This window comes from Lolium rigidum, chromosome 4, assembly GCF_022539505.1.
Source record: "Lolium rigidum isolate FL_2022 chromosome 4, APGP_CSIRO_Lrig_0.1, whole genome shotgun sequence".
Classification (NCBI taxonomy): domain Eukaryota; kingdom Viridiplantae; phylum Streptophyta; class Magnoliopsida; order Poales; family Poaceae; genus Lolium; species Lolium rigidum.
Window position 1 is genome coordinate 244958645 of NC_061511.1, and position 15812 is coordinate 244974456.

General features: G+C 49.0%; 2 protein-coding genes across 2 annotated transcripts; one reads left to right on the forward strand and one right to left on the reverse strand.

Annotated features, from left to right (window-relative positions):
* The first annotated feature begins 293 nt into the window (after positions 1-293).
* On the forward strand, positions 294-1118 carry LOC124648524 (serine/arginine repetitive matrix protein 1-like). Its single transcript, XM_047188272.1, has one exon. It carries the CDS (start codon positions 294-296, stop codon positions 1116-1118), a length of 825 nt encoding a protein of 274 aa, XP_047044228.1.
* A 3362-nt stretch (positions 1119-4480) lies between these two features.
* Positions 4481-8689, reverse strand: LOC124707430 (sulfite reductase [ferredoxin], chloroplastic-like). Its single transcript, XM_047239085.1, has 8 exons — positions 8513-8689; positions 7124-7903; positions 6731-7027; positions 6215-6412; positions 5845-5979; positions 5617-5733; positions 5330-5488; positions 4481-4812 (listed from the first exon to the last, which is right to left on the reverse strand). Exons 1-8 carry the CDS (start codon positions 8672-8674, stop codon positions 4753-4755), a joined length of 1908 nt encoding a protein of 635 aa, XP_047095041.1. The 5' UTR covers positions 8675-8689; the 3' UTR covers positions 4481-4752.
* Positions 8690-15812: the final 7123 nt, after the last annotated feature.

Genomic DNA, 15812 nt, shown 5'->3' on the forward strand with positions numbered 1-15812 from the left:
CAGTATTTTAAGCTCACACATCAGATCAGAAGGCAGAGCTAATTGGAGCTCAGCCCTTTTGACTCCCGGTCTCCCACCACTGCTCGTCCTCGGCTCCTCTGCTCGCACAAATCAAAGCACATCGGAGGGAAACCCAAAGCCACTCACTCCCCAGGGCAGTCTCTTCCATTCCAACTGCAAGAAGCAAGGAGGCCAGCCTACAGTCTCTTCCTGCTCCACCACCAACCAGCTCGTGCTCGCGCGGAATGACAGCCTAGGTAAGCTCGGCGAGAAGCAAGGAGGACAGTGGAGGCATGGGCTGCTGCGCCAGCAAGAAGCTCAGCGAGCCGCCGGGCGCGGCCGGGGAAGAACACCGGAGGAAGGTCGTCGAGGCCCGCGACCTGCCGCCGCCGGAGGAGGAGAAGGTCAAGGAGGTGCTCTCGGAGACGCCCCGCGTCAAGCCGCGGCCCAAGCCCAAGCGAGTCGCTGGCGCCGTAGTGGCGCCGGCGGCGGAGAAGGCCAACCCGAAGGACGGCGTTGCCAGGGCAAAGGACGGTGGTGGCGACAGGGTCCGCAGGGCAGCGCGGCCTGCGCGTTCCCTCGAGGAGAAGTCGGAGGCGGCGTCCGAGTCGTCGGCCGCGACCACGGCGACGGGACCCGACAGGTCGCCGTCGAAGCCGCCCAGGTACAGGCAGGGTGCCACGTCCGGCGAGCCCAGGCGCGCCAGGCGGGACCGCAACGCCGCCGCTGTTCCTGGCGGGCGCGCGTCTCCCTCGCCGCCGCCTCCGAGGCGCGACCCTGGACGGAGGTCGCCGTCGCCGGCGGCGAAGCGGTCGTCGCAGGACCAGCGCCGCGAGGCCGCGGCCTCCTGCGCTCAGCGGAAGCCGCCTGTGCCCGCGAGGCCGTGCGGCCGGAATCCAACGCCGAGGCGTGCGCAGGAGGCGCCAACCCAGCCAGCGCCGGCGCTGGCACTGTCACAGGGCTCTACGCACTGCGCGTCGCCACCTACACCGCAGGCACCGGTGCAGCAGGAGGATGCTGCCTCCTGCGGCGATGGCGTCGACGGAGCCGGCGACGGCGAGGGGAAGGAGTCGTTGGAGAACCCCCTGGTGTCCATGGAATGCTTCATCTTCCTGTAGCACCAGCTAATCGGCAGGTAAGTACTGCATTGTTACCGTTAGGAGTAACCAGGTTCAGGAGTGACATTTAGGCAACCCCGTCGGTAATTTTGTCCGTCCTGTACATGTTAGCGCCGCGCGCCGTCTGGTTGAAATCCGATGGCTTGGCTTGTTTGTGCTGCCATGGTTGATGTAATCTGTAGACTGTAGCTCTGTAATCACTGCATATGCATAGCTCTGTAATGAACTGCATATCTCTTTCCTTCCTAGTACATTAACTCGGTTCTGCAGATCTGGAGTTACCACTTGTGTGCGATCCTATCCATGGACCATTGCCGCTTCTTCCTCGATGGTCCATCACGATGAGTTCGCTTCGGCATTCAATGGCGCTTCCGCATTTGCGCATGCAGCTCAATAACTCTGCTCAACGGCATTGCATTTGCAGCGGCACACCAACGGTGCGAGGGAAGGGCAATTGTATCGAGCTGTGCCTGTAGTGCTTGCTCTGTTGGTCCAGATCCATGGTAGTTGTGTCGATTGTCGTCGGCTAATCTATTTTGTAACAGAGGAAGTAGGCGACAGGCATCCATCGTGGAGTGGATCCATGGCAGAAAGTGTTTGGCGCGCGTTGCTGTCTTCGGCTCTTCGCTCACGCACGCGCCGGCGCGCGCACGACGCTCGAACCCGCGACGCGATGGTGTCCGTGGCCGGGACCGGGAGGGACGGCATCGGCACGCGCGCGACAGGAACGGGGACCGGCAAGGCTCATGTTCATGGGGGGCCGCCGCTAGCCACCTTTTCGCGCCACCGCCTACTGCTCCACGCTGTTTGACGTGCGCGCCCACCACCGCCGCGCCCAGCGGCGCACGCCGCCTGTCGGCCGCTCGCCGTTGTCGCCACGCCCGTGGCCGTCCCTGCACCGATTATTTTAACAAGGCTGCCCTGTGCTGGCATGGCATGGCATTCCCCCTTTGGCCAGGAACGAGTTCTTTTCAAGGTGTACGGGGAGATCGCGGCGGATCTCACGGCCGGAAACGGTAGGGGACGTGCCCGTGCGGCGAGTGCGCAGTGCGCACTGCGCAGCGGCCCCGATGCGAGGCCGGCCGGCGTGCTGCGAGGCTGCTGTGCTTTCTGCCGCCACCGCCCACCGGGACGGGGCCAGCTTTTGAGCCTTCGCAGTTCCTCGATCTTCGACGTTGGGCAAAAGGCAGACGCTCGCACGCCGACATGCGAGCAGTGGCATGGGCCATGCATGGAGCTCTCCTCAGGCTCCCACTTTTCACGAGTGCGGAGTACGTTGCAGCTTTCGGGTACACTGGTCGGCCGCTTCTCGGAATCTGGGATACAGCAACCGTTATGTTCTACAGTAGATGTCAGCAGGTCTTCTTCTTCATCTGCCCGTCACCTCTCCTCAAGGGAAGCTCCCGCCTGAATATATCGAGCCTATCTTAATAGTAGTGCAGATGCACAAAGTTTAAAAAGAGAAAAGAAAACTAAGAAATAAAAGTCCTGCCACAGTATCCCAGGTCTAGCAACAGCAGTACATCCACCACCAAGACAACATCTGAAATACAGACTCTCTAGTAGCGATGCCTCTAAGAAGAAACACCAGCACCATCGTCGCTCGATCAAAAATCTTAGGTTTTCACCCTGAAAATAGTCCCGCTCTCAAAATAAGATGTATCGAGCCTATCTATTTATCCACGATAAAAAGATGACATGAAAAACGTGACTCAGCGACCAATTGCTCGCCTTCCACTCGCCAATACTTTGCGCTTGTCTCTGCGCCACCATCAATATTGGCCGCTTGTAGTTCTGCATCGACATCAATGCTATGACCACTTGAACTCATGCGACGACGACACTAATGTCACAGCCGCATACACGTCCTTCTCCCAAAACTAAAACCATTGCCACTTCTATTAGACCTTGCTTCCCGAACTAGCAGTGCGATAGGCAAGCCCTGGTCGTGGAAGAAGAGCCGCAAGCTCGTCGAAACATGGTCGCGGTGCATTTGCTCGTGCGCGCGGCGTCGCCTCATCGCCAACGCGAGCACAACCGCCGCTGGTACGTCCTCGTGGATGTGGCGTGGTCGTTGTATGAGATGATGTCACATGCTCCTGCCATCTTGTGCTAGCGCCTCCAACACCATCGACTGCACCTCCTGCGTTGCAGCGAAATCGGCCATGACTGGCCCTGGGTGCCCTGTTGTCGCCTATCTACATCAAGATTGACGATGACTAATATAGGCCAGCGCAACCCCTAGTTACGAGCTAGGCTTTAATTTATTTTTATTTATGTATTTTCCATTTTTTTGCTATATGTAAATTATAATTTTAATGTATAAAATGGTCACTAGGTTTGCCCCGCCCCAAACGGTCAAAGGGACACGTCACATGTTTGTCAGCGGGCCAACCCAAACAAATTATAACACATACATTTGGGACCTCTTTGATTCGCACGATTTCAAATACGGAATGCACATGTGCAAACACATAAGATTGTGAAAGCACAGGAATTTACGAAATTGAGTGTTTGATTCTTATGAATAGAAAAACACAAATATCATTAAACTCATAATTAAATTATGGTTAAAATAAATTTAATGGAAAAATTAGGCTATCATCATACAATTTGTGACCTTTACCCCACCATTCTTGGTGCATAGAAACGTTAAAAAAGAGGTTTGAGTGGAATGTAGGATTTCTTTGCTTCTGTTCAAAACCTAAATCAAAGATTTGTTTTTTCCCTTATTTCTATGTTTCTTCTTCAGCAGATTCCCCCCCCCCCCACCCCATTTCTATATCTTCATGCAGCATTCCTACAAATCAAAGAGGCCTTCCTATGAATTAAAGAGGCCTTTGTTGTCCGAAATGGGCAGGTCCGTTTGAGATGCTTAAAGCAAACCCACGAAGTATAAGCATGCTCTAAGGATATCTCCAAATGGTCACATGTCCGTATACGTCTGGGCCTTTCTTCGGCGGTAGAAACGCATTTTTGTAACTACATGGGCCTTACCATGCTTTAATTAAGGAGAAGAGAGAAAAATATCTTTTGTGTGGCCACCACTGACCAGCACATGGCCTAACCTGCATTAAAGGAGGAGACAGAGGGCTTGCCGCATATTTAGACCGGGTTTGCATTGCGTCTAGCCGCTAAAGCGCATTTTTTATCCAACTAGACGCAAACAGACTCCTTTGATCCGTTTAGATCTCGCCCCGTTGGAGATGGTTGGAGACGCCTAACGCAAGATCGCAAGAAAGAAAGTACAGAGCAGGTTGGTGTTCCATGCAGCCCACCAAGAATTCTAGCAGGAAAGCCCTTTAAGCCCACAAGGCAGCTACCTGAGAGAATTTAACAATGTGGTAGCCAGCACAAAGGGCAAAAGACAACTTCAACAAATCTATTCTCAAGTTTATTTTGTTGCAAGGAATTTATTCTCAAGTTAAACAAAGAAATCCAACCGAGTTATCCATACAAACACACACGAAAAAAAAAACATCCATCGCAAGTCCAGACCCGAGTCTTCATCCTCTGCCTGTCAACGGAATTGACAGATTTCCTCTTTCCTCTTGTTTATGTCTCAAGAGTCCTTGACCACGACCAGATTTACCCAGCAAAAACCGTGCTGGGACTTGTCCAACAAAAAAAGCTCTTATGCGGCTGCTGCAGACTCTGCCCACTTGTTGACCACCTCTTTCAGTTGGTCAAAACCCTGAAATGCAAGAGACAGGTAAAACAGTCAGTAAAAGCCAGTTCCGGAGTAACAAAAGCACTACGGCAAGTGTTCTGGTTTGTTGTGGCCTTGGGGGGAACAAGCACACACTAGCACCTAGAAGCTATTGTCACCACATCTGATTCTGGAATGGCATTTTCCAGTATCAAACTAAACATTCAGGTGCAGTCAGACAGTAACTCTGAATTTATATCCACGTTCATGCAGTGCTCATATTGATGAGAGCTACCTCATGAGAAGTTGCAATTTAACAATCAACCTCCGTTCGCACATATAAGAAGTTTTCGCAGGCTAATTTTTTTCGAAATGGGGTAGCCCCAGCCTCTGCATTAATTGGTAGGCTAAATGGCCTACCAAAACGTCTTTCATTATAGAACAGAGGCAATAGCTGTTTTCTACCAATTATCAAGCAGCACCAGAAGAAAGGTGCACTGCAGTTGAAATGTGCTCCATTCCTAGATCACTAACTGTCATAGTATTTGGAGAACAAACTCACCATTCGGTTTGTGAAGGTCCCAAAAGATTCGCCTTCCTGACGTGTGCTGTGCCAATAGGAAAACAGTGGTTCCAAAACCTTCTCAATATCTTGAAGCTTCACTTTATTCATAAACGTTTCTGCCAAGGTGGTCTGGTTGGGTGTTCCTCCAAGCCAAATCTACGGTCACAGTAAGGAAAAGCTCAATCGACATGAAGTAAAATATACAATCACACATGAAAAAACAAAAAAAGAAAGTAACAAATTTGCCTAAACATGACAAATATTTCAACATAGTTTTTTTTTACCTGGTAACTGTTTGGGCCATCACCAACGAAACCAACCTCTGCCATGTATGGTCTGGCGCATCCATTAGGGCAGCCAGTTATTCTCACCACTACGGACTCCTCTTCCTTGATGCCAACCTATTAAGCAGGCAACATTATCTCAATTCCCAAGTGGCAAGACAGGTAAAAACTTTGCACAGTATATTCTGAAGTCCGAAGCTGACTTTTGACAGGATGACAGATGAATACCTTGTCGAAAACTGCTCTGATTCGTTTAAGAATTGGTAGGATCCCTCGTTCAGCTTCTGTTTGTGCTAGAGGGCACAGAGGTAAGGCAGGACACGCCATGGAGGTTATGTTCAGGAGATCAACATCCTTCGGTTCCTACAGACATGAATACCAACCTTTTAGTGGGCAGAAAAAAAGTACGTTGTTAAACAGACAATATATACAGAAAAAACTTCGCAATTTTTTATTTTTATTTTTTCAATGTGAGTAATAATAAGATACAGCAAGGAGAACTGCCAGATAAAAAAATTTACAGGGACCTAAATCAACTAAAAAGGTGTACAATCCACATTACAGGACAGTGGTATGGTATGGAGAAAAGAAATCTTACCAACAGACCAGCTTGAGCAAGAGCTGCAGTGATGGGTTCTCTCCATGCCTGTTCAACCCCACATAAGATAAGATTTTGGTTTGGGGTAATGCTAACATCCAAGTTGTACTTCTCAATAATCTCCCGCAGAGTTTTCTTTACTTGCCCGCCGAGACGACCATTGTCAACATGCACTCCATAGAATAATTTACCATCACCCTGAAATAGACAACAAAGAGAAAAATAAATGAAAACCAGAGTTTCAGAAATAAGCATTGAAAATAGATCTTGTGAATGAATTAGCATTTAACAAATATGGCAGGAATAACCGAACACTCCTTTGTACAGTATATGACAGCGAGAACGTATATAAATGTGCAAGTCATGTCAACATTGCAGTACCGAGGGAAGTTTGTTTTTAATGATGAAAATGGAAAACTATTTAGTAAAAAAAATTACGTGCTCTCCTTAAACAAGATAAGTAATCCCTTTTCAAAAGTCATTGCTAGTCTTAGATACATTGTCATGGAATTATACCTGTTCCTGCCAGCCAAGGTAGCTGTTGAATTGCCATTCTGGCTGTGGACGGAATTCTTCAAACTTCTTTCCATAATATTTTTCAGCTTCTGCCCGAAACTTGTCAATTCCCCAACGGTCAAGGAGATACTTCAATCTGCTGTACCTGCGGTCATCTCTTCTTCCATTATCCCTCTGTGTGACAACTATTGCCTTTATAGCATATAATATATCCTCCTTAGGAACATAACCAAGTGGATCAGCCAGTCGAGGGAATGTGGTTTCCACTCGGTGTGTCCTTCCCATGCCACCTCCAACCTGAAAAATAGGGATGGCAAACGTGAGGGATAAATTTAAAAGATAGGCTTTGGTATAACGAATTGCATGTGCAGCAGAATTTTCTGAGGCCCTTACATAGAGGTTAAAGCCAACAGGCTCTCCCGCGCTATCCGAAACAACAACAACACCGATGTCATTGGTCAGAATATCAACCGAGTTATCACCACCAACTGTGACGGCAATCTTGAACTTCCTGGGCAGGTACTGGGTTCCGTAGATAGGTTCAGGGGAATCAGGGAAGTTTGTTCCATGTGAGTTGTCATTCCGGGCAGCCGTGACCTCAGGAGGTTCTTCCGCCGACATAATCTTCTCCCCATCCACCCACAGGTCATAGTAAGCACCCGACTGCGGCGCAAGAAGCGCCGCAATGTTCTCCGCCGTCTCCTGCGCAAACAGGACATCCTTTCTCACATACGGCGCGGCAGGCGCAAGCACGTTCCTGTTGAGATCCCCGCAGGCACCCAAGGTCGACCCCATGTTCTTGATCACGGTGCTGATGACGGTCTTGAGGTTCTTCTTGAGAACGCCGTGCAGCTGGAACGTCTGCCTGGTCGTCAGACGGAGCGTCCCGATCCCGAACTCGTCGGCCAGCGTGTCCATGGCCAGGTAGGTCTGGTTGGGGACTTTCCCGGAAGGGTTCTTGGTGCGGAGCATGAAGGAGTAGTTCTTCTGCCCGCGGACCTCGCGGTCGCTCTGCTGGTAGCTCCCGTGGAACTTGATGAGCTGCACGGCGTTCTCGTTGACGTTCGGAGCGTCCGAGACCAGCTCCTCGTTCAGAGGGTACCGGAGGAAGTTGCTGTTCTCCTTGATTATCTCAACCTTGCTTCGCTTGACTGTGGCGTCTTTCTTCAAAGGCTGCACGAACGGCAAAAGGTTTAGAACAGAACAAAATCATTTCTAGTGAGCAACTATCATATAGTCTCTCGGTTCCGGATTATAAGATGTTTTGAATATATCAATGCGGACAGCATACGGACTGAAAAGAGCGAACCGACACACCGAAAATGCATCTAGATACGATTCAGAAAAAAAAAACTAGTAGTAGAACATCTTATAGTTTGGAACGGGCTGATGGGAACTGACGATATAATCAAACATCACAGGGGTAACTGACTAAGACATAGAATCCTATATGGGCTAATTTAAAATGAATTTATGCCCACTGAATGACATAGGCAGTGTCTGTGTGTTGGCCTGAGTGATGGGAATTTTGAAATCAACACTGGCGAGGGGGACTGGTTTGTTTTCACACCAGTGTTTAGCCACGATAGAACAAACCAAAACATCGATGCTGATACATATTATTTGGAAATCTAATCGAATCAATTTCAGGAACCCACTGTACCATAAACTGTCCCTAAAAAACTAATTCCATTCCAAACGCCCAAACCTGAAAATCTCGCCCCAGAAAACGGCTGAACCCTAAACTGGAACGACAGCCATTCCACCAACCACAGAACTCACCGCGGAGACTGCGCGAATGCTGGCCGCCGATGCGTTGCCGCCGCCGCCAGCCGGCGACGCCCCGGGCGGCGCCACCCTGAGGGGCCGCCCGAGCATCCGGGACCTGGGCAGCTGCGCCGCGCCGCCGAAGCCGTGGAACTCGGCGCCGCCCACCGCCGACATGGCCGGGGCAGGAATCGGTCGGAGCCTGGCGTCTGGGGAGATGCGCGTGCGGAGTGAGAGCGAGCGATAGAGATTTTTGTTGCTGCGGGCTGCGGGCGCTTCGCAGGGTCGAGGGGGCGTGACGACGGGCCGCGGGGCTTTATGGGTGCGGCCACGACCGCCCTGGCCCACTGACAAATTCGAGGGGAGAATACGTTTGCGTGCACCGGGTCTATCGTAGACCAGACCAACGACACGGTCGGCTGAACTGGCATGTGGGGCCGGATAGTTGCCGGGTGCATGCACTTGGTCCAGGTGCGTGCTGGTGAGGTTAAGAGGTAAAAACGGGATCGGCTGCGGCGAGCATCACACCTGACGACTGTGGCGGCCACACGTCTACCGCGATCGGCTGCCAGGTGGGCCTCCTGCCAAGCCGGCCCCACATGTCGGTGGCGCATGGGACGCACGCCCGTGGCCGCCGAGCGCCGGGCTTGTATATTCGCAAGGAGGCGGCTCGGCTCCAAGATGCGCGACGGGTGGGGCTCTGGATTGACCCCGGTTCGTTCGTGTGGGTACGTTGAACCTGGACGTCTTTTTCCGTGAGAAAAAGCTCGATTCCCCACGCACCCTGTGTAGGCGGCTGGTAGCAGCAGCCGCACCGCACGATGTGAGGTCAGATATGAGATCAGGCAAAGACAATCTTGTCTCCGAATCTCGTGTGGCCTGTGGCCTGTGTGGCTGCCTCTGTTTCTAGTGCGACAGTGGCCCCTGCTCTCCGATAATTACGCTCAAGCCTCTGTATCGCATCAACAGTGACATGGTCGGACACGAAAAAATACACTACCACCAGCTCAACGCAAACACGTACGTTCGGCATCCAAATATTTCTGCTTTGCTCTAATAGTACAGTATATAGCTTCGCTCGTGGATAGGCCAAAGACCTCGGAATTTTCTGGTCTGTTTGGGGAGGGGCAAATGCACCAGCCAGATCTATTTGGTAGCGCTGGCTAGTTATCTTTTTTTTCCCCTTTCCATTTCACATAATCATACATTTGAATGAAAACCAGTAATGTGGTTTAAAACCAAAAAATCTTCAAATAGTTTACAACCAAATAAACATCACATAACGGAAGCAAACTGCTTCCAAACATCATCAAAACTCTTCTTCACTCGTTGATCGACAATAGCCAGGAAGCGTCGGCAACATTTGGCTCTCGCTGTTAAACATTGCTGGTCACTACATCAGCATAACTTATACATCGATTCAAGACATGTGGTCCCGCTCATGCACGTGTACTCACCAGCAAAATAGCAGCAGGGCATTTTTAGTAAGGAGTGAAGCCGATTTTACCGGCTACATGGGTCTTGCATTCAATGTACGAGCCGTGGTCCCTCACGCCATCGAGAATATGCAGGAACAACTTTCTTGACAGTTGAAAGCGGCGCCCGAATATGTGCTCGAGGAAGAGTGTATTGATACGGTGGAGTCTTTGAAGACACACGGATATTGCCAGCTTAATTTCATGGCAATTGCCTCTTGTTGCCCTCATGTACGAGGGGGTTGCCACGACCATCATTAGTTTGGTATCACCATCATAGTCATCCTCCGATGATGTATCGATGTCATTCTAGTAGAAAAACTCGATCGATCTACTATCCATCTATGTACAAAATGACACAATGGTCATATAAGGGTCAATATGTCAATATCTATACCTCAACTTCGGTCGCACAAATGGCCGAACATGTCGCGACGACGCAACTGGTGGGTGGGTCCGAGCCGTCGGATGGAGAAGTGGACCTGTAATGGCGGCGACAAGTATGCACAACAACGCTAGCAACATGCCCGACCTTCGACGAGCACCGATCGAAGCATACGACATCGACAAACTCGACGGGTGGCACATGCGGTGGTGTTGAAGTAAAGAGGGAGGTGGTAGATTTGGGTGTGGAGTCGTATGTCTGCCACTGGCTGGCAGCCCGTGGAGGCCAAGTGGGGCACGCGTGCGTACACGGGTGACAAGCGAAAGACATGCCGCCGAGCGGATCGGCGAGTTCTCCGCCGATGGCGGGCTTGATGAAGCTTGGTGGCGAAACCTCCTTGTCGCCTGACTCGATTGATGATGATGGTCTTGAGAAATCGGAATCGGCCGCTAACGGTCCCAAAAAAACGGTGCCGTCAGGCAATGCGATCCTTCTTTCCCGACGCGGAAGTGGAAGCTCCCGAATGTCATCTCCATCGACTCCTCCAGATCGGCATATGCATGCAAACGGGCGGGAGGTGAGGAACAAAATCGACAAGATCAGGTTTGGCCTGTTTACCTCCGTCCATCATGTTGCTTGATGTCGACGATGTTCACGATGCCATTGAGATCACCTCATTGTCGCCTCTAATCCCCACGGATGATGCCAATTGACAAGGGATTAACTTGTCAATGCCTACATATTGTAGACTTGGGTTTTCGTAGAAAGTAGAGGGCAAGTAGATCTCGAAGATTCAGCCGAAAAAGGTGCTCGACTATGAAAAACTAGGGTTATGTTGACAATGGATTCGATCCTTTCTTTTACCCTCGGCTCCCCTTTATATAGGAGGTGGAGCCGAGGCTTTCCGTGTCATACAAGTTACAAACTCCGGGAGACTATCGAAGTCCTTCCCGTACAATTACATGACTCCTTATTCCTAATCTATCTTCCATATCAACAGTTATTGGGCTTCCGGGCCTTGAAAGCTTCGGGTCGTAGGCCTCCAAATATCCTCGGGTACCTTTAGGGATGTAAATGGTACGGATAATTTCCGCTCCGAATCTGCATCCATATCCGTTTTTGAGGATATGGTATGAATTTTTAGAAATCCGCCGGATATGGATACGGATGCGGATAGTAATCAAGCGGATATCCGACGGATATGGTATTATTGGTACTATCCGACGGATACGGATTATCCGCCATTTTTTGCGGATTATCCGAGGTCTACAAAGAGGATAATCCGAGAAGATTAACCCAACCCTAAATATTTAGACAATATAGTTAGTTTATCGGTCAAAATATGTATGCTATTAGTACGCAAATTGCTTTGTTGTACGAAATAGTGTGTACATTTAGCTATATTCTATAATTACAAGCATATTTTACATAGAAAAGCATACTTCTATTTTTTATGTGTATATTTTCTTAATAATCCGTTTCCGATCCGAGTTCGGTCCGAATCCGCTCCATATCCGTAATCCGATATAATCCGCATCCAAATCCGCATCCAACCATTATCCGCTCCGATCCGAATCCGTTACAAAAATATGGTAAAGGATATGATAAGAGCAATATCCGATCTGATCCGATCCGTTTACATCCCTAGGTACCTTATTCGGCAGACCCATTTGGGGATGCCTATGTCAACGGGCACTATCTTGTAAATCCTCATCCAGACGCTGCAACTGAGCATCGCCACCACCGCCGCACGGGCGGGACCGCACAAATGTCATCATGGAGGTGGCCCACACTTTCTGGGAGGACATGCAGTCTGTGTCATGGCCAGATGCGCACCTCCCTCACGGGTAATATCTGAACAGGTCCAGGTCCCTATGTCAACTGTGCCGAAAGAAGGGACGACACGCCGCTCCCAGGTCCACAACCGACAAGCTCTCCTCCCGCCAGATATACGAGATGGCCCCACCCCGCCATGTGGCACAAGTGGATCGAGCTAGATGATGACATGTGGAGGAGGAAAAAAAGTTTTATTTGTTCATATACATTTGTGTTTTCGAGAAATATATTCTCTGCAACTTGTGCAGGAGGAAAAAAAGTTTGCGTACAATCCAAAAGTAATAGTTCATGAAGATCAAGATAATGCCCGTGCGGTCCGAAATACACATGTGATTTGTTCAACAGTGAGAAACATAAAAAATAAATAAGAAAACGAAAATAGAACAAAGGTTATCAACCGGTCCACCATGCAGGAGTGCGCCGACGTGTTGTACAGACAACACTTAAGGCTTCAAATAGGATTCTCCTCTGTTAAGCTTTGTGGCTTAAGGATTCATTGATTAGATTAGCGTACTACGGGCCAACAATTAACTCATATTTAAAACAAAATAAAATGAGGTTTGATGCAATACTAATCCCCGTCATATTTTTCTAAGCGTTAATTCCTGTCATATTGGACTAGCGCGCATCATGTTTATATCATCAACGCAAACAACCTCCTCCGCAATGCGTGGAGCCATAATAAACTCCACATGTCTTGTCTTGCTCCACGAGTGGCCTTCATGGCTGACATGTGACATGTGGAGTCCGAGGCGTATGGCAATATGACAAGAAACAAATCGATAACCTATCTTTTGAGGGGTCTTTTTCAATCACAAATTCACAATGCATTCTAAAGATGGTTTCAACTTTTTGTGTGATGGGCCGCTCATGCGGCATCATAGTACCTTTAAGGTTGTTTTTTGGACGACCTAGAAGGCAACAATAAAACCATAAACACGAATGCCAATGAGTCTACTCTTGTCGGCCTTAGGTTACACTAATGTTTAGAACCCCAAGGTGCCAACAAGTTTCCTCCACCTTAATCTTTGGAAGGATATAAGTAGGAAGGGGTGGGGGTGGTGCAGGGGAGGGGTGATGGTCGTCTCCGCACATTACAAGTGTGCCAACAAAAAGGATCATAAGGGAAACAAACCCTTGATGGTTTCGATTGTCTCCGACCTAGCTATTTCATCGGTCTTTAAACAAATGGTAGTTGACCCAAGATTCTAGTTGTGGATGTAGGGATCTCAAGAACCTCAAAGGGCACCCGTCTTATTGGCTAGGCCGGCAAATCTTGCAGATGTCATCAAGATCGAGACCTTCACATTTGATTGTGTGTGTGTGTGTGTGGGGGGGGGGGGGATACAACCTTATTTCTTTTATATTTTGCAAGAAGAACCAGATCTATTATAGAAGTTCACAAGAACTACAAATCACACCAAACATAATATAAATTATGTCTACGTCCTTGGACCATCTAACAACCACCACCGCCTCTAGAGCGAGCCGCCGAAGAGTCGATGCCACTACTCCCCTACCGGAACCGACATGGCATTGTTGATGATAGCCGGAAAGTTTTTGTGCATGGAGCGTCTAAGGCCATCATCCTAGGACAAAGCCGTTGCCATTTTTATCAAAATGGAGGATGATACCCCTAGCCTCTGCATTTAAAAGATGCATACTGAGTCGTCGCCATTGAACCCATGGGATTAGCGACCACAAAGATTCCCTACCTCCCCAGCACCGCCATTGCGATATCCACTGACGAGGTGGACGAGGAGACATGCATATCTTATTCTTGTCCCCCACAACCCCACCATAGCCACCATAATGATCTTGCCGGTTGAGAAATATTTAACTTTAGGGACCTTAATGCACTGAGCGTACGAGGTTCCCACCACCTCCCGCCGCTAGAGTAGCAAACAGAGTTGAAGAAGGCGGAGACGGGGCAGATGGTGGCGGCTAGGATGAATCCTAGGACACCGCCTTTCTTCTTTCGCAACCATGCACTTGTTGGGAAGCTTACTTATGTTCGGTGTATCGATGTTTCTTCACTGGAGGCCTTGAAGGGCGAGGAAAAACATGGTGACAAGGAACTTTGATGTAAAATTTATTTTTTATCGAAGATCTGTGCTGCTTGTGTTCGTTTAATTCTTCTCAATATATTGGATATTTTTGGTGTTTGTTTGATTCTCTTCAATCTATTGTATTGTCTGTAAAGTTAGATTGTGAAAGCAATAATGGTAAAAAAAGTTGCATTTGTGAGTTGTAACTATTCAACGATCTGCAGTGTACAGTTTAAGCATTCCAAAGGCTGTCCAACTCGAAAACCCAGCTCATCACACAACCAAACACATGCGACGCAATCAGCACAATTGGAGGACACCCAACACAACAGCTAGGCACTGACCAACCTCCACATCTCTTCCAAGCTGCTAATTTAATCCAACCCAAACGAAAACCAGCGAAGCAGCTAACCGAACCAGCCAACGACACCCAGCGTTGGCCGGCCGGCCAGAAGGTTTACAGCAAGAAACCTTTGTTTCCAAGCCAAGTTGAGTTGAGGCGCTCAAGTCTGAAGTATCTGCCTCCAAATTCTAGTATATATAACCCCCCAAATGATCTCTCCTCCTCCACCCAAGATCACAAGCTTGACAACATCTTCAGCTCTCTCCAAACACCAAAGTAATCTTTGCTAGTTGCAGCAAGCAAGCAAATGGCGGCGACTTTGAAGCTCAGGATGCTCGCCGTGGCCGCTGCCACCGCCGTCGTGGCCTCGTCGCTGGTCGGCATGGCCACTGCGCAAGCACCAGCTCCCGCACCGGCCACCTCCGGCGCGTCAGTGGCTGCCCCGGCTGTTGCCGTGGCGTCCTTGACCGCCCTCGTCTTCGGCTACTTCTTCTGAGGCCGCGCACGACGAGCGACTCGTGCGCAATTTGCAATTGGGCGATCTTTCTTTAGTTTCTTCTCGTGTTCATATTTGAGTATATACTGTTAATTACTTGTTCACTTTTTCTACGCTGGTACATACGCTGTTTGTTGTAACTGATCGGCTCTTGATTTTACATCTGTTGATTATATTGGGAATTCAGTCTTCCGGTTTTCCACTTGTCTATGAATATGATGGCGCCTAGATTTCTCGAGCGATTGCAAAATGTGTGACCCCTGCTTTAGAGGGAAACGTGGATGAAACTCAGCCTGAATCAAATGGATGTGTTCCCCGCTGGCTACTAGCAGTCTCCGATACACAATTTGACAATATTCATCTCGTCATTCTTTCAACCCTTAAGCTGCTACCAACTCTCATCGGCTGGTTGCTAATTCCACATCCATATAATATTTGGATTTTTTCAGTACAGAAGAAAAGATGTACTACTAAGAGGTTGATACAAAGTACACTTGCCTCTACAACAGCTAGTCAAGATATCAAAGATACATGCATAATATTTAGATTTGAGCTAGGCTGGCATTACGGCGTCCGCTTTGTAAGTTTGTAGACATGGTTCGAACTAGCGTTTCCGGGCAGACCAGTAAAAGGTGATAGGCCAATTCAATGATGAAATAATTTTTCACTACAACAGTTCATCCGTTAGAGCATCTCTAGAGAATAGAGATACTATTAGGGGCAGAGCAGAGG